This window comes from Leptinotarsa decemlineata, unplaced genomic scaffold (genome assembly GCF_025532065.1).
Source record: "Leptinotarsa decemlineata unplaced genomic scaffold, Ldec_3_MD MMD2_P_RNA_scaffold_5, whole genome shotgun sequence".
Taxonomy (NCBI): Eukaryota; Metazoa; Arthropoda; class Insecta; order Coleoptera; family Chrysomelidae; genus Leptinotarsa; species Leptinotarsa decemlineata.
The window spans coordinates 15076048-15097624 of NW_027412532.1; the positions used below are offsets into that span (position 1 = coordinate 15076048).

The window sequence follows — 21577 nt, forward strand, 5'->3', positions numbered from 1 at the left end:
GATCTCATTACGAACATAATTGTTAAGAACTTTTTTGGTATATCTGCAGATGTCTTATGCAAATAAAAATGTTTGTACCGGGTTTTCCTTACTTTGAATGCAGCGAAAGTACAAATATTCTCCTTCTCTTTTCGTCCGTTACAAATCATTTACGAATGATTTCATAAGATTGCTTCTTTTCTTGACATCATGAAATATATCTGGAATGTATTCTTTTAGTGAATTATAAATGCAAGGAAATTCCGAATATCTAAATTCATGCATAACTTTGTGATGATTAATACTCGCATCATTGAGAGTCAAATCATTTCGATTATGTGGGAAAAACTTGCATGAAATTATAATGAGGTTGATTGTTGGTAATTGGTAATTGTTGCTGAACAAAAATGAACAAAAATGGTTAACGTAGAAAATCATTTTTTTGTTTATTACTATGTTCGTGAAAGTGCAATATTTGGGGGATTTGAAATATTTGTTATTTTTGTTTAATTTGTGTCATACATCAAGCTTCTTATTGAACAACAGTGGTTCGATCTATTTAAAGAATATACAGATTTGAATAACAAAATTCTTTGAAACACTTTTTTCGAAATGTTATGGAATTAAATAATAATAGTTGACACATGAATCAGATGTCGATGAAATTGCAAAAATCATTCAACCATACACAAATAATTCAGTCATACAACATTCAACAAATTATTTGAAAGTTATGAAGAGGACATATTATGTAAATGAAAACTGCATAAAAAATAAGAAATATAAAAACTCAAGCAGAATAATTAGGAATTGTGTGATGTAAGAATGTGTTTGCTACAAAAATAATTATGTAGAATGTGTCAGGAGGTGACTACTGTCATATTCTACACATTTTATATATTTTTCGCAAAGTTCAGGTTCGAAAATTCATTTGACATTTGTCAAAATTAGTTTACTTTTCAGTTACTGATTATACTGAAAGGTATAAAAACTGGGAGTAATATACACCATTCTTCCTGTTTTCAGAGAAACTCCCTCTTGAACATTTTAGTGTTTTTCATGAAATTGTTTCAGGTAGAAAATCTGTGACACAGAAAGAAAGAGAGGAAGAGGGGAACTGAAATCCAAAGAGAACTTTCTAGAATTCCAATTCAAACTTCCAAGGATTTCGAAAATACTTTATTGTTAGTCGTTATTGTAATATAAGTTGAAAACGTTCCAGAAGGTTCCAAACGTCACGTGTTTTCTTGATAAATTCTAAAAGAAATAAAGGAAGAATCAGGTAATAATATCAATAATTTTGATAAGAATCCCGAATGTATCGGGGTTTCGAGAGATAGGGTCTGACCAGCGCATACCACGGTAAAAAATACTACTGATAATGATAATAAATGATGCATTCCCATAGGAGTTTGCATCCCAAATTGTCCACTCCACGGTTGTACTTCCTCCAACTACAGAGAAGCCGTGGATTTTTGAGTTTGGAATGTCTGCATGACAGGATAGTAAAGCCGTCAGGAGTTTGGATCCCCTTCTCTGCACTGTCCGCGACCATGAAAGAGCAGGAATTGGAGCATTTCTTTTAAAGGCAACTGCTCAAGCAGCTGGTGAACTCTTTATTTTCCAGCACTGACGAGGTAATCACAAATCTATCACCGAGTGGGAACCCATTCAGCAAAAGGCCCATATAACAAGCTGCAGAGATCACTTCACTCCTACAGCAACACAAGGAAAAGCCAATGCATGGTGTCTTCTTGAACAACATTGAGAACGTCGGCTTACCAAAGCGCCCGACCTTCGCTTTCTACAGGTCAAGTGGGTTGAAGTCGGAAACTGAAGGTTCAATCATGGCCTACTAGTATGGTGTCTTCAACATCTTAGTCTACTGCAGTCGGTTGATGATTAAGAGGTTCCTGCGGGGAGGCATCTCAGACCCTGATGCACTTGCTGTCAGCATGTTCAGCATATGCGGTTTCAGTCTATATCCATCAACTTAACGTGGCCTTGAAAGTGGTTCATTACCACCTACAACACTCTTACGGTATTGATGACCGGTGTTGCTTTAGTCTATGGCGGATATTGAATTCGTTGTGGAGAACAAGAAGTTCCGAATTTTTCGGAACTATTCGTTTCCCACCCTCAGGCTTATACAAGCTAATAAGCCGGATGTAGTCCTTCTCTGCCACCAGAGCAAGACGATATTTGTCATGGAGTTTTCAGCTCATGGCGAAAGGAATATCGTCCGAAAAGTGGAGGAAAACCGGATGAAATATCGAGATTTTCTCTTCGAACTCCACAGACTCTATCTAGATCACTCTGTCAAGATGGTTGTTCTGATTATTGAAGTCCTTGGTGGAAGTCCTTTCTACTCTTGAAACATACCGGCCTGCCGCAGTAAGGCAGAAATCTTCGCCGGACAGATGCAGAAGACTGTCATTCTTAGCTCATTGCGCTTACTAAGGGGACATGATTCTCAGAACCAATGATTACTTTCCCCACGGTGCGGTGTAGGGAGTGGTTGTTTGTTGATAATGCTGGCACGCCCCTCTGAATGTGTCGGGGCTACGAGGGATAGGGCCTGACCAGAGCAAACACTATTTCATTCAGATTTAAAAGGAAATCGATTTCATGTTGAACAAAAAATGAAAAAAAAATTAACTATAAATCATTGATAATTATCCATAACTCACAAATGTGCACGAGATTCATTTTTCAGATATCACCTCGACAGCTGGTATGCAGAACATTTGTGGCCAGTTTGTGATTAGAGTTGTTTAGTCTGGTTCACATGTACTTGATTTAGCTTTTTTTGGTGATATTTTTCAGCCCTGTCCAAAAATTACGACCAAGGTTTCATTCGATTCGTATTTTTGACTAGAAAGTTTAAAAGAAGGTCCAAAAACGCGCCGATAAAAATTACAAAAGTTATAAACAATTAAGTGAAAAAAAAATGAGCATTTAGTTTTTTCTTAACATCTCGAAAAATTTTCAAAATTTTGGAAATTTTAAAAAAGATTTGAAAGGATTAATGAATTTGCGTAAAAAAAGTAAAAAATCCCGAAACTGTATCTCGATTATTTATAATTTTTACAGAGCCCTGAAAATAGAGCCAAAAGCGGGTAGTCTGGCTTCCGCGCGCCTTTCGTCACTCTGACATAAAAACAAAAAAAATTATTTAAACATATTAAATGTAAATTTTAAGGGATGAAAAAATTCATGTAATGTTGGGATACATCAATAAACAATAATCCGCAGTCAAAAAATGTTTATCCCAATTTTAACGTTAATTATAAATTTGTTAATCAATGACTTTTTCTGAATTGAAAGTTAATATAAAAATCCCTATAATTATCAAACTAAAACTCTGGAATTTTTTCCCTTTGGTGAAGTTGTCCTTGATAGGCAAAAAAATAGATTACCGTTGCCAAAATAAAAAAATTGTTATTTTATATTTTTTTATCAACAATTGAAAATTATGATTCTATAAAAAATACATTACAATTTTTTTTTTATTTTTCATTGTTTCAATGTCTCATGGCTAAAAACTAATTATTATTATTTTTTTTATTTTCTACAGCTATTGTTAATACATTTATTATAAACAAATACATTGTTCATAAGCAATTCGAAATTTTTTTTTGCATTATGTCAATTGAAAAAAATCATGATTAAAAAAAATGGTTTCGTAAAAAAATCTCTTTGTTGCTAGAAAATGCGTTTGTTAATTAACAATCGTTTTTTGCAACTAAATATTAAAATCAAGGAACCTTTTTTTTCCAAATCATAAATTCTATTGTTCTTAAAGGTTTCGAAAAAACTTTTTTTTATTCTTTTTTTAATTGTTTATTTAGAAAAAAATTGTTATAAACAAATTATTATTATTTATTTTTTTTTTTTTTTCAATACTTTGTTCTATAATAAAAGTAACTATGTGTTTTTTTTTTATTTATTCTATTTTTCATGAAAATTTTAATATTGTGATACCTTGATACTTGTCTTTTTCATTCGCTCCTTCGCTTTTATAATTATAATAACTTTTAAACTATTGCAATTATGACAAATATGCTTCAAGTCTTTTTTTTCATTATGAATTTATTAACAATTTAAGCCTTTCACTAAAGTTGTAGTCCTATTATTTATTTAATTATTGATCCATTAAAAAAATAAAAATTTCAAGTTTTCAGGGAATTTACCAAATCAAAAACATACTGAAAGTTATTTTTAAAATTTATTAAATCATGTTTAGTACATACTCCATACAAATATGACAATAAGTGAATGTTAATGATCCTACAACTACTAAAAGTGCAAGTAATAAAATCCTTATGATTTATTGTTACATGACACGAAGTTTATGTTGAAAAGACTTGAAAATTTTTCTTTTTTCAATAAATAACGATCAATAATTGAATAAATAATAGTACTACAACTTTAGTAAAAGGCTTGAATTGTTAATGAATTCGTAATGAACAAAAAAGACTTGAAGCATATTTATCATAACTGTAAGTAAAGTTACTTTTATTATAGAACAAAGTATTGAAAAAAAAAATAAAAAATAATAATTTGTTTTTAACAATTTTTTTTAAATAAACAATTAAAAAAAGAATAAAAAAAAGTTTTTTAAACCCTTGGAGAACAATAGAATTTATGATTTAACAAAAACGGTTCCTTAATTTTATTAGTTAGTTGCAAAAAACGATTGTTAATTAACAAACGCTATTTTTAGCAACAAAGAGGTTTTTTTAAAAAATCATTTTTTTTCTTAAAATCATGATTTTTTTCAATTAACATAATGCAAAAAAAAATTCGAATTGCTTATGAACAATGTATTAGTTTATAATAAATTTCTTAACAATAGCTGTAAAAAATTAAAAAAAATATTATTAATTAGTTTTCAGCCATGAGACATTGAAACAATGAGAAATAAAAAAAAAATTTTGTAATGTATTTTTTATAAAATTATAATTTTCAATTGTTGATAAAAAAATAGAAAATAACAATTTTTTTATTTTGGCAACGGTAATTTTTTCGCCTATAAAGGACAACTTCAACAAAGAAAAAAAATGCCAGGGTTTTAGTTTATTAATTATATGGATTTTTATATTAACTTTCAATTCAGAAAAAGTTATTAATTAACAAATTTATAATCAACGTTGAAATTGGGATAAACATTTTTTGACTGCGGATAATTGTTTATTGATGTATCCCAACATTACACGAATTTTTTCATTCCTTAATATTTACATTAAATATGTTTAAATGATTTTTTTTGTTTTTATGTCAGAGTGACGAAAGGCGCTAGACTACCCGCTTTCGGCTCTATTTTCGGGGCTCTGTAAAAATTATAAATAATTGAGATACAGTTTCGGGAGTCGGGACGCAAATTCATTGATCTTTTCAAATCTTTTTTCAAATTTCCAAAATTTTGAAAATTTTCCGAGATATTAAGAAAAAACTAAATACCCATTTTTTTCACTTAATTGTTTATAACTTTTGTAATTTTTATCGGCGCGTTTTCGGACCTTTCCTTAAACTTTCTAGTCAAAAGTACGAATCGAATGACACCTTGGTCGTAATTTTTGGACAGGGCTGAAAAATGTTACAAAAAAAAGTACATGTGAACAAGACTAGTTCACTTGAAATATTTTGAAGTATTATGTATTAGATTTTTGACGATTTGACAATGAGGTTGACGGTGTGTTTATATTCAAACGTTTCTGCAATAATAAGGCCTCTTTTTCGGATTCCAAAACTCTTTTCTCCAGTTTTTTCATTTTGTTTTGGAATGAATAACTGATATTTTGTTTTGTCATTCATGATTTATAATTTCATCGTTTCATATTATGAAGATTTGTCGATGTTCAAAATACGTAATAAGGTTTTCCACTATAATACTTCTTCAGAAACCATTTTCGAAGTAAAAGATTTTTTTGACCGTATTTCAACTGATTTTTTTCAATAGGTTATGTTTTATCTATCAGTTTGTGCCCACACTAGAGTTATACCCACCTCAGAGTATATATGGAATGAGACATTCATTTGAGTTTTAGGAAAATCCAATCATACATAACTATGAAATAAAAATTGTGGTAGTCTGATTCAGAATTCAGTTCAAATCAAATCGTCCTACCACTCTGGTCTTCGAGTCTCTCTGAAGATAACGTAAAAAAATATTGTAAAGCGAGTTAGTGAATTGTGGTTTGTAAAAGAATATGTTTACTGTAGTACAAACCATCAAAATGATTAAGGAGATTTTGTATATGTTTTTGATAGTCTCCTTTGTTCACAAAAGTGTATCATTGAAAGAAGGTAGGATATATATCACTTTTCATTTTTTAACTTTTTTTACTGGGGAATTTTAGCTTCAAAATAGTTAACAAGATGGGTTGATTGGAATTTGGAATATGTCAAATAGTCTTTTGGGTTGGATCGAAATTTGAAATATGTCAAATAGTCTTTTGGCCGTTTCCGAACATTATTTTTGAAAATAAATTACTGGTGATTTCTTTATTTGATTTCTGAACTTACCACTAAAATGTTCAGATATTGGAAAAAATCACACCAGGGAAACTAATTATCGGTATTTTTGTCTTCGCTGTTGGATAAATTTGAAGGTTTCATCTGAAACATATCCTAGCATAGATTTCAAAGTCATTTGCAAGTTTCTATTCAATCATTCAATGAAATTGAATGGAAATATTCTTTCAATTTCTTTAGAGGCTTGACTTATTCATCACAATTTTTGCAAATTCCATTATCAGTTTTGAAATTTGTTTAATTTTCGAAATTTCAAAACCTTTCAATTTCTAATTCATATTTTGAAATATGGTGTAATCATTCATCAGAAGTAAATTCATCACAGTAATGAAGTTCAAATCAGGTACTGATTTGAACTTCACCTTTGGTGTCAGCCCTAGGATTAGAATTAATTTTACAAATCTGAAAATCTATATGTATCCTAGATTGACCAGAATAAAGACACAACATTATAATTATTATTTTCAACTGCACATTTTCACCACTTTTCAAGATAGATTTCTTTCAACGGCTTTCGTTTTATATGTACGATTTACAATAAAGTATGTTTGAAGATGGTTGACAATGTTTCGTGGTGTATTTCATCAGTTCGAACGTCCATTGTCTAGTATAATATAAATTGATTTGATAACCCTGAAAAAATCAAAAAAGATTAACCGAAAATAACAATTTTAATAATCAAAAATCTAAAATTACAAAGAAATAACATACAACAACAACCAAACAAATAAAAATTGAAATATTAATAAAAGCTGAAAAAATAGAATTTTTATTTGTTTGGTTGTTGTTATATATTATTTCTTTGTAATTTCAGTTTTTTGTTTAATAAAATTGTTATTTTCGGTTAATCTTTTTTGATTTTTTCAGGGTTATCAAATCAATTTATATTACCTATATCAGACAATGGAATGGAACTGATGAAAAACAATGAAGTACTTCCGTTTATTACCATTTAGCAAATAACTTTTTGTATGGTAATGTAATGTAATCTAATGTTTATTAACCAAATACAAATATGAGTTATACATATTTCTCACATATAATATACATAAAAATGAATAAACAGGTTAATCACTGAAGCTGAATTGAGTACAGCTTGTGCGTGATGATGATTTGTAGAATTTTTTCCATATATAAACATGTATAATTGCAAAAATTGATGTAATGTGTGAAGAAATAACTTGAGAGGTAAATAGACTCAATGGAAAAGTAGAAGTTGAACAAATATAAAATGAAATATCAATATAAAATATTGTAAAAGTTAAATTGAAACAAAATCTACATATCACATAGTAACATAATATAAAATTACAAGTAACGATATTTATGAATGTGAATAAGCACTTTGAAAAAATATCATATAATAATTACTAGTAGAATACAAACTTCGGAAAACATGAGTATAGAATATTGCAGAGAATGATTTTTGTATGTCGCTGGTAGCTCTCTTTTAACCATGTTGTTTTCAATTGGTATTATTTTTTCGAAAAATTACAAAATTATTAGTGCTACTTGTGAACATTTTTTCGCTATAACATGATGTCGGAGATTTTTGAAGATATATTAATTTAAAAAAAAAGTTAGTTATCATTTCATAATAATTTTTCGAAAGTTTGAAGACAATTTCAGAACAGGAAATGAAAGTCTCTAGTATACTAATACTGGGACTATTTGATTTAGTTTATGAATTGCACCACAAAGATTACTGAACCGTTATATGGGACAAACTGTGCGATCACTTAATATATGGGTGTCGGAACATATGAAACGATAACACTTACTGATCTCAATCAGATGATTGTAGGTAGATTTTGAAGAATATCAAGACTCTTGAATAAAATGATTTGCAAGAACAAATGAAATGGAAATTATAGAAATGTTGAAATTGTTGAAAATTCTAAAAATTTCCGGATCATAATATTCAAATGAGTTAGTGAAAACATGGAAGACTTAGGCGAAAGTGAATCAGCTATGAGTATAAAAATTGAAAAAAATGGATGAACGCCAATTTGTAAAGAAACACATTATTGTGACTCGAAATGAATCATTAATTTACTTCACGACTTTGATTATTAGTATCCAGAATCGAATCAGGTGATAACTGGGAGGGGTTATATTTTTAGGAGTAAATAATTTTTGGGAAAGAAAGTTTTTGCTTTCTACTACTCCATCTTGATACAAAAAAAGGATGAGGGAATCTTCCAAAGAAAGGAAGGAAGTAATCAATTTCAAAATAAGTAACTCTATACATGGATGTGTAGATCATGCAAAGAAGTAACTTTCAAACACAAACTGAAAGAAAGACCTCCTGAAACAGCTACTTTCATATAAACATTGAATTACACCAAAGAAAAAATTCTTTCAAAACAAATACTTCTATATGAACACTGAATTATACCTACAGAAAATACTTTTCTCTACTCAGTTTGTATTTCAAACATTCGTTGTGAAAAAAAATCAGATATCATTCACATGAGTTCTACTTTAAATGAATTATGTGTATTTCTATAATGTTATCCAATTTGGTACTGAAGAGCCTTAGGGCAAGTGTCTTAAGGCGAAACATCGATGTATACCAGTGAGGGTGACAGTGTTCCATGTAAGTGCAATTTGTTACCATTCATTTAACTCATTTAACAGTAGAACTCATGTGAATGATATCTGATTTTTATTCCACAACGAATGTTTGAAATACAAACTGAGTAGAGAAAGGTATCTTCTGTATAATTCAGTGTTCATATAGAAGTATTTGTTTCGAAAGAATTTTTTTCTTTCATGTAATTCAATGTTTATATGAAAGTAGCTGTTTCAGGACGACTTTCTTTCAGTTTGTGTGTAGAAGTTACTTCTTTGCATGATCTACACATCCATGCATAGAGTTACTTATTTTCAAATTGATTACTTTCTTCCTTTCTTTGGAAGATTCCCTCATCCTTTTTTTTGTATCAAGATGGAGTAGTAGAAAGCCAAAAACTTTCTTTCCCAAAAATAATTCACTCCTAAAAATATAACCCCTTCAATTCAAATAAGATTTCTCTTGGCTGGGATTGAATCAGTTAGGTGAATGCATGTCATTACGATGTCATCGATGACATTAGCAGATCAAGCTTATTCAGTGACAATAAAAAATCGTAATTCATGAATGAATTGTGTGTATTTTCTATAATATTATCCAATTTGGTACAGAAGAGCCTTAGGGCAAGTGTCTTAAGGCGAAACATCGATGTATACCAGTGAGGGTGACAGTGTTCCATGTAAGTGCAACTTGTTACCATTCATTTAAAGTAGAACTCATGTGAATGATATCTGATTTTTATTCCACAACGAATGTTTGAAATACAAACTGAGTAGAGAAAAGTATCTTCTGTATAATTCAGTGTTCATATAGAAGTATTTGTTTCAGAAGAAATTTTTTCTTTCGTGTAATTCAATGTTTATATGAAAGTAGATATTTCAGGAGGACTTTCTTTCAGTTTGTGTGTGAAAGTTACTTCTTTGCATGATCTACACATCCATGTATAGAGTTACTTATTTTCAAATTGATTACTTCCTTCCTTTCTTTGGAAGATTCCCTCATCCTTTTTTTGTATCAAGATGGAGTAGTAGAAAGCCAAAAACTTTTATTCCCAAAAATTAATCACTCCTAAAAATATAACCCCTTCAATTCAAATTTATCTTCGTTCATATTACTATGGCTTTACTTCCTGTAACATCCTTCCGAACTTTACTATAATCATTTGATTTTTATTTCTCAGTTATTTGTATATAGTTTCGCACAATTCAATTCCAAAAGAATTCTTTTCAAATTGATACTCAATAGCTTCTGGATTAAATTTTTGGTCTCGGATCTTTTGAAAAACCATATTGACTGACATCTTCTCGAAAACTATTTCGGTTTGTTCGGTTACAAAGCAGTAATCGCGATGCTATGACGTTGGGACATTGTACCTTCTATTATAATTATCATTATTGGATGATTCGAAACCAAAAAAAAAAATATTATCACATTCAGCGATATTCCGATGTTAACACCGCAAATGATCGAAACAAGAAGAAATTATTCGAGAAAAAATGATTTATTTTACATTATCACTATATGCATAGCATAAAACATAGTATGAAACAAAATCGCTTCCCGCTGTCTGCCCCTATCCCTATGTATGTTCAGGTCTTTAAAACTACGCAACGGATTTTGATGTGATTTTTTTAATAGATACAGTAATTCGAGAGAAAGTTTTACATGTATATAACATGCATAATATAGTAGAGAAACTGATAATTTTAAAGGTTTCTAATGTGATTTCGTCAATAAACAAATTGTTTTGCGCTTACATTGCAACCGCTGGCTGAACACTACGAGATAGATAAAAAAATGAACTACAGTATTGTACACCTCGAAAAAGGTCTACAAAAAAGTCTGCAATGGTATATGCCTATCTCTTGGGAATAACCCACAATAACCATTGTTATCTACGGAGCGATTTCAAGCAATACAGCATTAATCCTCATCCAATTAAGTACCTCAAATATACTGAAAACAATATAGGAGCTGATATAGTGCCTTGTGGAATCCTATCCTTAACATACGCCTAGTTACTTGTTACTCTATTCACTTCAGTAACGTGCGTTCTACCTTGAAGATAACTTTGAAATATAATTAAGGTCTAGCCACGTATTCCCAAGTTTTCCAGTGCATCCAACAAATGTTCGTAACTAACAGTATCGAAGGCTTTTGTAAGATCTAAGAATTCACAAAGTGCTGCTTTTCCTTCATTTACTGCTCTGTAGAGAAGTCCAGTGAGCTGCTCTATAGCTTCAGTAGAATTTTTATTTTGACAAAAACCAAATTGTTTATTTGATATTAGTTCATATTTATGAAAATATTTTGTTAGCCGTTGTTTAAAACTTTTTTAATCAATTTTACTACGATTAGTTATAATTGATGTCGTCTTGTCTCCCTTTTCAAAAAGTGGCGTTATAACTGCCAGTTTAAATGCTGTGGGGAACAAACATTTCCGATAAATGCTATTTATTAAATATGCCCATGGCTTTAATATTTCTGTGGCAATTTTTTAGAGAGTTTCCGCTGTAATTGAGTCAACACCAGGGGTTTTTTGTTTCAAGGACATTACAATATCTATTAATTCTTTCTCCATAACTTTTTCCAGACGAAACAAGTTCAAAACTATATTACGTTTCGGAAAAGGGGTTGAGGGAGTACACATGTTTTCTGCAAGATTCTGACCCACTTCTGCAAAATATTAATTGATTTTAGAATATAATACATTTCGATCATTTGTTCTTATGCCATTTTCAGTGATCATTTTTTTAATTTGTTGTTTACTTTTTGGAGTTTTACTCATTTGCTTCATTATCTTTCACAAATTTTTTGGATTGTTATCATTCTCTGAGATTTGTTTCTGAAAGTAGCCTTTTCTAGTTTTTGTTTTTAGTTTGTTGGTAATATTTTGGTATATTAAATATTATAAAAAAAAACTATTGTCCGGTTTTTTCATGTGTCTCTTATACAAATCATTCTTTTTGTTAATGAGAGATCAGTCCTGTACTTATCCATGTTTTCCGTGGCCTCAAACATCTTTTGATATTTTTTACTTATGATATAATATGATATAATAGATGGGGTCCAATATTTTATGGATTATGGTAATTATTATTATTCGGAAGACTTTCAAATAAATCTTTTTATAGTCCTTGATTCCTCTACTCATATTTCACAGAACATTGCAAATGGTTATATGAACGAGAATGATGATTGGCAGTTATTTCTGGTGTATACACTAGCACTCTTACCATATAAGTATTCTTGATATTTCTTATCATGGTGTTACGAATCATGCAACATTGAAAAAGGTTGCTGGGAACATACTCGTATTGCTCATAGAGGAAATTACGAAATATCCCACTAAGTTCAACTTCGAAAGTCAAAGGATTTCCCTCCGGTGTTATCTGGTGATTAATTATTTATGACTGTTATCAATGGTTACATACCAAGTGCACCAAGTTTGATAGGTTGAAACATGTGCAAATTCATAACGTCCGAAATGTTGCTTAGAAGCTAACTTTTTAAAATCAAAGTACATGCATGTGTTTTGATCGAGTGGGCTCGGTATTGACTCACCAACGACTATGTTCCGATCATAATTATCGATTGAACAAAAAATTGAGCAGAGCTATCGATCGGAGCTATAAGAATGAACACAAAAAAAGTGGCAAGGACGGTGTATTATGCCTACTTTCACAACCTTTTGCAATTGGGAAAATCATGAAACATACACTCTGTACAACTTATTAAATGTATAAAAATAGAGGACATACATTCATATTCAACCCAAAGTCAGTCAATAATTCTTCCGAACTACAGATACGATAAAACTCATATGGGGTCCATGTTTATGGGTATCAAAATAAACAAATAATTTCCGTCCACGATGAGATAAAATGAATGACAAATTTAGAGATTGAATTGAAAAAAAATTGCACCACAATTTTTACTGTAGTTTACACGATTTTTTCCGTTCAAATCTTTGACATAAGATATTGTTCAATTAGAAAATCATTTTCTATAAACTTTGGACAGTAGATATATACAGATTACATGTTGAGAATGAAATATGCATATATACGTGACTGTTGAAAATATAAGGTAGATATTGGAATTTTTGTGAGCTACGCACATTTGATTGTTCATTGTTTCAGCTGTTCAGCATGTTTAGTTTGTTGGTAGAAGTGTTTTGCGTGTTCGGCGGATCAAATAATTTGCATCAAATTTTGTGTAAAAATGGAATTGAGTACTCGAAATGTTGACAGTGGCATAGGGTGATTGTACTCTTAGTCAGAAAAATGGTACAAGCTTTTCACAGAAGGTCGAAAAGATGTGATTGACGACGCTCGCCCTGAACGCTCCAGTACATCAACAACCGACGAAAATGTTGCGAAAGTGAGAAAACTTGTTATGGAAAATCGTCGAATCACTATTAAAGAAATTGCTGATAATATTGGCATATTGGTTGGCTCGTGCCATGCAATTTTTTCTCAAATTTCGGGAATGAGGCAAGTGTCATCAAAGTTCGTTCCAAAACTGCTGAATTTTAACAAAAAATAACGGTCGCATGAGCACCGCTCAGGGCTTGAAAGAGGCCATAACTAGTGACGAATCATAGAAATATAGTTATGACATCGAAACCAAAGTACCATCGTCCCAATGGAAGAGCCCAGGTGAGCCCAGACCAAAAAACCACGCCAAGTTCGATTAAATGTCTAGGTTTTGCTCACTGTTCGATTACCATGGCGTAGTGCATCAGGAGTTCTTGCCACATGATCGAACGATCAATAAGCAGTATTGTCTTGAAGTTTTGCGCCGTTTTTTTTGGTGCAGGTGTTTTCAGTCGCAGACCCAGGACAGAGATATCAACCTGCCTAGGAACCTATGCGACTGTATTTCAAGCGGAAATTCACGCTATTGAATTGTGTGCGGGGGGATTGGTAAAATCCAACCTCATACACAAGTCAATAAAAATAATTTCGGACAGTCAAGCGGCGTTGGAAGTTCTTGGCTCCTACCGAGCAACGTCTGAATTGGTAGCAAATTGCCAAAAACGACTCTCCCCTATATGAAGACGTAACAGATTGTCTTTGGTCTGTATTCCTGGCCATACTGACCTGGAAAGCAGTGAGGCTGCTGACTTCCTTGCGAAGGAGGGTGCTGCAAGCAGCTTCATCGGATCAGAACCTGTCATCAGCATCGCTTTAGGCTTTGCCAAACAAAGATTGAACACCTGGATGACAAGAAGATTTATGGACAGGACTGGCTCAGTCTAAGGCGTTTATTCACCCTTCGAAGCTTGATACCAAACAGTTGTTGGACTACAGTAGGGATGAACTACGAAGAAGCTGGGTTTATTTGGTGTGAATAGGTGTGAGCCACAATAAACCCTTGCGGGTTGCGGTGGAGGGTCGCATAGACCCACTCACTTTGGACCTAACCTAACCTAACCTATGTGCCGTTTGCCAGAAGTAATTCGAAGAAAACGTCCAGTATTGTGGAAAAACAATTCATAGCTTTTGTATCACAATAATGCACCTGCTCAGTCGTCACTGCTTTTTTCTTAATTTTTTGGCCAAAATCATGCAGCAGCCACCGCATTCACCAGATTTGGCCACGTGCGACATTTTTCTGTTCCCAAAATTGAAGGGAACCATGAAAGGAAGGCGTTGTGCAACGATTAAGGAGAAAAAATCTGAATCGGTGAGAGCTCAACGACATACAAAATAGTGAATTTTAGAACTGCTTCGACGATTGGAAAAAGCGCTGGCACAAATGTATTATATCTGAGGGGGACTGCTTTGAAGGGGACAAAATAAAAGTTGAAAAATTAATAAATATTGGGTATTGAATTACTTAAAGCAGAATATAATAAATTTAAGTGAAAATAAACTATTTTAAATACATTTAAAAATCATCGTTATGATGTTACTTAACTCCAGTTAAGTTATATTTATATAAATAACACTTCCGAAGATGTTAAAATATTGAAAACCATCGAATTTAACTGGCCTCTTCCCAACTAGGGTCAGAAAAACTATGATTTAAAAAAAATACTGGATTGGGAATGGTTTATAAATACAATTGAATTCGTAAAAGTCAAGTTTATCAGTTAGAAGTATCAATATTATTATTTTTATATTGAAAATGAATAGAAATTAAAATCGTGAATTAAAAATTAAATTTCAGACAACCAGAACATTCCGTTTTGTGACCGCTCTTTTTTGCAAAAGATCTTCTAATCGTAGAAAGAATTCAGCACGAAATGGGAAAAAATTACATATCGTCTTCATCGGGAGACGGTACTCTGTTTTCAATGTGAAACTAATTAGTGACCAGCGCGGACGTTTTGTTGAAGTGTTCTGGGTTTCAATTTTTTTGCTTAAGTTTGTGACCAAGTTTTACTGTCAGAAATCTATTTTCTTTGGCTATCGTTATTGTTAATAATTGAAAATTTTGTATAGTATTTGATACTAAAAAGTTGAAAGTGCTAAGTACCATAGCTAATTTTTAAATAGTTTAAAACTATTATACTAGGGTCAAAATTTAAAAAAACACACACAAGAAATGAAAACCGAATTTCAGATCAGGGTACACTTTTTTTTGAAATTGCTCACTTATGGTCTTCAGATTTTTGCCTATAGATAGATGTGCTGTAAAATATACCTAGTTTATGAAATGTTCGATATATTTTTTTGTAACTCTAACTTTTATCATAACTTTTTTTTAATTTCAGCATAAAAAATGAAAAGAGCCAAAGAAAATGGGGCATTTTACCGTGATAAGAGAAGAGCTAAGTTGGAAAATATTAGAGCAAATGAAGGGGCTCTACTTAAATATGTGAAAAGTGTTGTCCCTGAGACGTCACATTAGACTTAAATTCATCACAGTCAACTGTACCTTCAAACCCAGTAACGAAATAAATTAATTAATGCAGTCTCACTTGAATTATTGAAGTTTATTGTAAAATATAAGCTGGAAGACACTCTGCCCAATATTTTAATCATGCTGCGAATATTTTTTACAGTTGCCATAAGCAAAGAGAGAAGTTTTTTGAAATTTAAATTAATTAAAAATTATTTAAGGTCGACAATGAGTACTCTAAGACTCACAAATTTGGCTATCTTGTCTATTGAACAAGAGGTGTGTGATGTTATAGACATTGATGGTGCAATAAAACACTTTGCTCTTAATAAATTTTTAATTAAAGTCGGAGGTTTTGTTTTTAGCTCTAACAAGTACCCACCTATATTATTCTTCAAAAAGATATGAATATTACTCAATAGTTTTATCCTAGTTCTAATTAAAAACTGATTTTCGTTTTATATTCAATTCGCTAGTTATTTAATCATGTCGAATAAATAATACCTATGGCTTCAAGGAAGTATTGAGTAACTCTACGGAATTACGTTAATGACGCTCTGAAACGTGAAAAAACAGCATATATGCAATAATAAAAATAAAAACAATAATAAAAATAAAAAAAAACAAAAACAATGAACAAAAATAAAAAAATTCTAAAGCGATTTGGAAAAATCTGTCATATTGGGACGTGAATATAAAGCGTTCTTTACAAATCAACAATCTACCGCAAGAACTGCGTAATCCAGAAGAAACTAATAACTTTTTTCTTAATGTTACTGGAAATTCTATAATTAACAGTGATACCTTAGTATTTTATAGTAATAACAGAGTCAATATCAATGCAAGTTTCTCGTTTATGGAAATATCCAATAACGATATCATTGAAGCTATCAATAAAATAAAATCAAATGCTTTCGGTATCGATAATATCAATATTAAAATGATTTCATTCATTATTCCACATTGCATAGATGAAGTAAAACATATTTTTAATGAATCTCTGAGGAAAGGCATTTTTCCTGATCTTTGGAAAATTGCCAATATTTTACCCACTTCCAAAATACCTATACCCACCTGTTTCAAAGAGTTACGTCCAATAAGTATTTTACCAGCATTGAAAAAATAATAACACAACAAATCAAAGTATATTTGGATACAGCTAACATACTTCCAGAAGTGCAATCTGGATTCCGACAGAAACACGGTACCAACACTGTTCTGTTCAAGGATATCAATGATATCACTACTTCTCATGACAAATCGATGGTCTCATTTTTGGTTATGCTTGATGAAAGCAAAGCATTCGATCTGGTAAACTTCAAACTATTGCTGAGTAAACTAAAATACATTGGGTTTGAATGCAGTTCTTTAGATTGGGTGAGAAGCTATCTTACAGGAAGGGCTCAATGGGTTATACTAGATAATGATCAATTATGATCATCTCTTCAGGAAACTTCTTCTGGAGTACCACAAAGTAGCATTCTAGGTCCATTCATGTTCTCTCTTTTCATTTTTGACTTTCCTGCCACGTTATCCCAGTGCGACGTACATTTATATGCTGATGATTTTCAATTATATCTGTCAAGTCAATTCAATAATATTTACCATGCTATCACCAGGATGAACTTAGATTTAGAAAATACGCTCCTATTTTCCAAAAATCATGTCTTTCGAATAAATCCAAATAAAACAGTAGCCCTATGTTTGGGATCTGACCTACAAAGAAATGAAGTTGAAACAAATTTCCATCTTTTTCTTGACAAATGAATCGATTGACTGGTGAATTCAGCAAAAAATGTAGGTGTATATATCGATAGCACTCTCTCGTTCAACGAACACGTTAAACACATTTACAATACTTGCTTTTTTAAACTGAAATCCTCATACAAGTTCAAGTTCCCGCTTTCTCAAGAAACAAAACTGAAATTAGTTCAATCATTGATTTATCCCCATATTGAGTATTGCTGCTCAATGTATTACAACTTCTTGCCAGACTATAATAAACACAAACTTCAACCTATACAAAATGTTTGTATGAGATGTGTGTGCTGCATAAACTACCGTGATCATGTAAATCCATATTTATTGAAATTAGATCAGCTGAATATTGAGTTTAGAATTTGTTATCTCATATCTGTATTCTTATATAAACTATTGGAAAGCAAAACTCCTAATTACTTGTTCAGATTGATTAGTAAGCGATCTGAAAATCATTCTATCAATTAAAGAAAAGATACATTTACCATTCCATATCATGTTACCACCAAATTTATATAATACAAAATAATGATGACTATTCTTGCTGAAAAGTTCTCTAGAATTATTTAATATGTATAGTATACATTACATTGAAATACCTAATTAAGAGGGCGGCAAAATTATCTTCCGCCTCGGGCAGCCAATACATCGAAGTGAATTCCAAAGAGAGGTTTTTGTTTTCAAAATATTTAATTACGACTAATCACTCATGAATAGAATATAGTTTCGAAAAACAAGATGAGTTTTTCTATACATGTGTGAAGTTAATAATGTAATTTTTTTCTAGATCGCGAAATACAATAGAAATAGACAGAGAGAACCCTTTTTTTCTACGACACTACGGTTTTTATGTTGTTAAGAGTTCGTTTATTATTGATTCTGAGTGAAACCATCGAAAATGATGTACCTATTACCCCGCTAATTACGGAAATAGACAATAGGTAAATTCAATGTAACACTCTGAATTTCAGGTGATTTCTGTAAACTAGCAGATGGATCCGATGGAATTTGTACGATAATTACAAAATGCAACTCCGCCAAAGAAGCTCTTCAAGAAGGAATACTACCAAAAGCATGTGACTTCATTGGTACTTCCATTATTGCTTGCTGTAAAGACAGTTCTCCTTCAATACCAGCTTCTCGAATACCAGCTTTCCCTCCGCCCCCGCCCCCACAAATGATAACTCAGTCATGTCCGGAATCGACAACACCAAAAAAAAAAGTTGGAATTGTAGCTGAAAAAAGTAAGAAAAAAATTCACCTCTTCTGGTAATCCATTGAAAATTGAATATTTTTTATTTATAAATAATAAATAATACGTGGGCTGGAAAGTCCCGGGCCTAAAAAAGAAAACGCGTTTTGTTTTGTTCAAAATTGGCTTTATTCATTAACGTAATATCCATCAAGAGCAACACAATCATTTCAATACCACTTTGGTAGAACGATTTATCTTTTGCCTCAAAATAGGCCTCAGTTTCAGCAATTATCGCTTCATTCGAGCGAAATTTCTTACCGGTGAGCATTTTTTAGATTTACAAACAGCCAGTAGTCGCTGGGAGCCAAATCTGGCAAATATGGTGTATGTGGGAGCAATTTGAAGTTTAATTCATGTAGTTTTGCCATTGTTTATATTGTTTTATGACACGGTGCGTTGTCTTGATGAAACAACATTTTTTTCTTTGCCATATGCAGTCGTTTTTTTTGCAAATTCGGCCTTCAAAAGCTTCAATAATGCTATATAATATTTACTGTTGATGATATTTCCTTTCTTAAGATAGACGATGAATATTACACCACGCACATTCCAAAATACCAATAGTCCGGTCAATTTAGACATTCGAAGCTACCTAAATTCCCACCAAGCTGAAAATTAGTATGATGGTTTAAAATATGATTAAAAATGAAATTTGGAAGTTTCTGATTTTTTCTCTGTATGGAAAAATTTTTATTCAAGGTCAAAGGTGAAAAAAATTAGTTTTTCGTGATTTTCAGCAAAACGGTGAGTTTTATCATAAAAACATTTCAGACAAAAAATATAGATCATAAAATTATCTACAGAAAATGTCTCAATATTTTTTTTTTCTACGAGCCATCGTTTTTGAGATATAACGATTCAAAAAGTTGTGAAAGTTGTAACCGTCATAATATGCACACGTTTCCACGCCAAGTATGAGGTAGTGTATTTAGCGCCTTTTTTTAACGTGGTTTCCCCAATGGACCTATTCCACGGGTCAGTTGTGATTCTGTTTAATTTGAAACTAGTGCAAAATAATGGATATTAGCAGAGATTGAAAAGATAAAAGCAATTTAAGTTAAAAAAAAGTAGTGAACTTAAATCGTCCGAGTCGTAACTTTCAAATTCTTCTTCTTGTTCTTCTTCTTGATCTTGTTCGTCTTGTTCTTCTTCATCTTCATCCTGAGTACATGTAAACTGCGTTGATAGCGATGTATCGCATGTTGTCTCGTTGAAATCACACGGAACCTTCACTGTTGGTGATATGAGAGCACGACCAGCCTTGACAATGTGTACATGTCATGTCAGAGAACAAAACAGTCTGGATTTTTTGCAACCACATTTAGCATTGCACTCCTTTTTGTAGTCGCAAAAAATTGTGTCCAGCAGTTTTTCCGGCGCAGGTGGAAGTAAACTTTGGACTGGTTCTAATGAATTGTTGACCAACTTCCAACCCCAGTCTGTAGGGTCTAACTGATAACCAACCACACTTGAACTTGATAATATACCTGAAGAAGATGTTGATGAGCAGCAATTGAGGTTGGTGGAAGACAAGTTAATTGTACTTGTTTTTTACTTTTGGTATTTTTAACGAAACATGCATATCAATACTTATCTAAGCAGGTAGTTTTTTTAGGAGCTCTGTACATAGAAAGGAAAAAAAGAATGCCGTTAGTGATAATTCCTTGTCGAGTTGAATTACAATTTTTTTTAGAAACTTCACTATATTGAACTAAGTTTTGTTTTTCAAACATTTTGAAAATTGTTATTTACCCCTCCTGTAAAATGAAGATGTCGTATCACAGCCAATTATTGCGTGCAAAAATAGTACACGATTTTGATATTTTACAAAAGTAGATAAACTTTTTGATGAATATATTTCCGATTGATGTTGAGCTTTTCCTGGTTTTGACAAGAAAATAGTTTTTTCATTTGGAGTTCAAGCAGTGAGTAATACGAGTAAGTCTACATCTTCACCAACAACAATAGTTGTACTTGTCAAATTGAATTGCTCTATTGATGTTTCAATCATCAATACAACAGCATCATTATTAGCTTGTTTTACCAATATATGTTCAGCAGAAAAATTTTTTTTCAACATTGAAATGAATTGAGACTTGTGAGTATGTGTAAGAAATTTTGTTGACTGGTTGGAACTGTCATATGTTCATCAAATGAAATATCAATTGATGTAGATGTTGCTAAAGTGCGACGACGTTGTTCTTCAGCTTTGGTAATTCTCGTGCAATTATTATAGCCATCAAATACGACAGTAACCCTGGAACCAAAATGTCGACGTATATACTGTGCGTATATCTAAATGTTTCTTTGCTATCCCACACAACGCGATATAGTAAGTTTCCTCCGTCAATGATGTATGTCGCATTTGTGTTTAATAATATCAAAATCTACCATTTCGACACAATCGTAAATGGCAGACTTCTGTGTTTTACGCATTCCGATGTCATCAAACAACGATAAAGGGTAGGGAGATAATTCATATACAAGAACCGATAGAAAAATATTTCAACATATATTACAACTACAGAGATGTATATACGTGGCGTACTCGTGCATATTATGACGATTGAAACTTTTACTACTTTCATGGTCTACAATTTTTGTCGAAAGTATTTTTATGA

General features: G+C 31.7%; 2 protein-coding genes across 2 annotated transcripts in view; one reads left to right on the forward strand and one right to left on the reverse strand.

Annotated features, from left to right (window-relative positions):
- Positions 1-1143: 1143 nt before the first annotated feature.
- LOC111510145 (venom protease) overlaps positions 1144-21577 on the reverse strand; it is a 78729-nt gene continuing 58295 nt past the window's right edge. The window contains exon 6 of the mRNA XM_074169618.1: positions 1144-1236. Coding sequence (XP_074025719.1) covers positions 1165-1236 — 72 coding nt within the window. The 3' untranslated portion in view covers positions 1144-1164. The remainder of the gene's footprint in view (positions 1237-21577) is intronic.
- LOC111510148 (venom protease) overlaps positions 6077-21577 on the forward strand; it is a 32308-nt gene continuing 16807 nt past the window's right edge. Inside the window, exons 1-2 of the mRNA XM_074169616.1 lie at positions 6077-6288; positions 18673-18945. Of these exons, the coding sequence (XP_074025717.1) occupies positions 6192-6288; positions 18673-18945 (370 nt within the window). The 5' untranslated portion in view covers positions 6077-6191. The remainder of the gene's footprint in view (positions 6289-18672; positions 18946-21577) is intronic.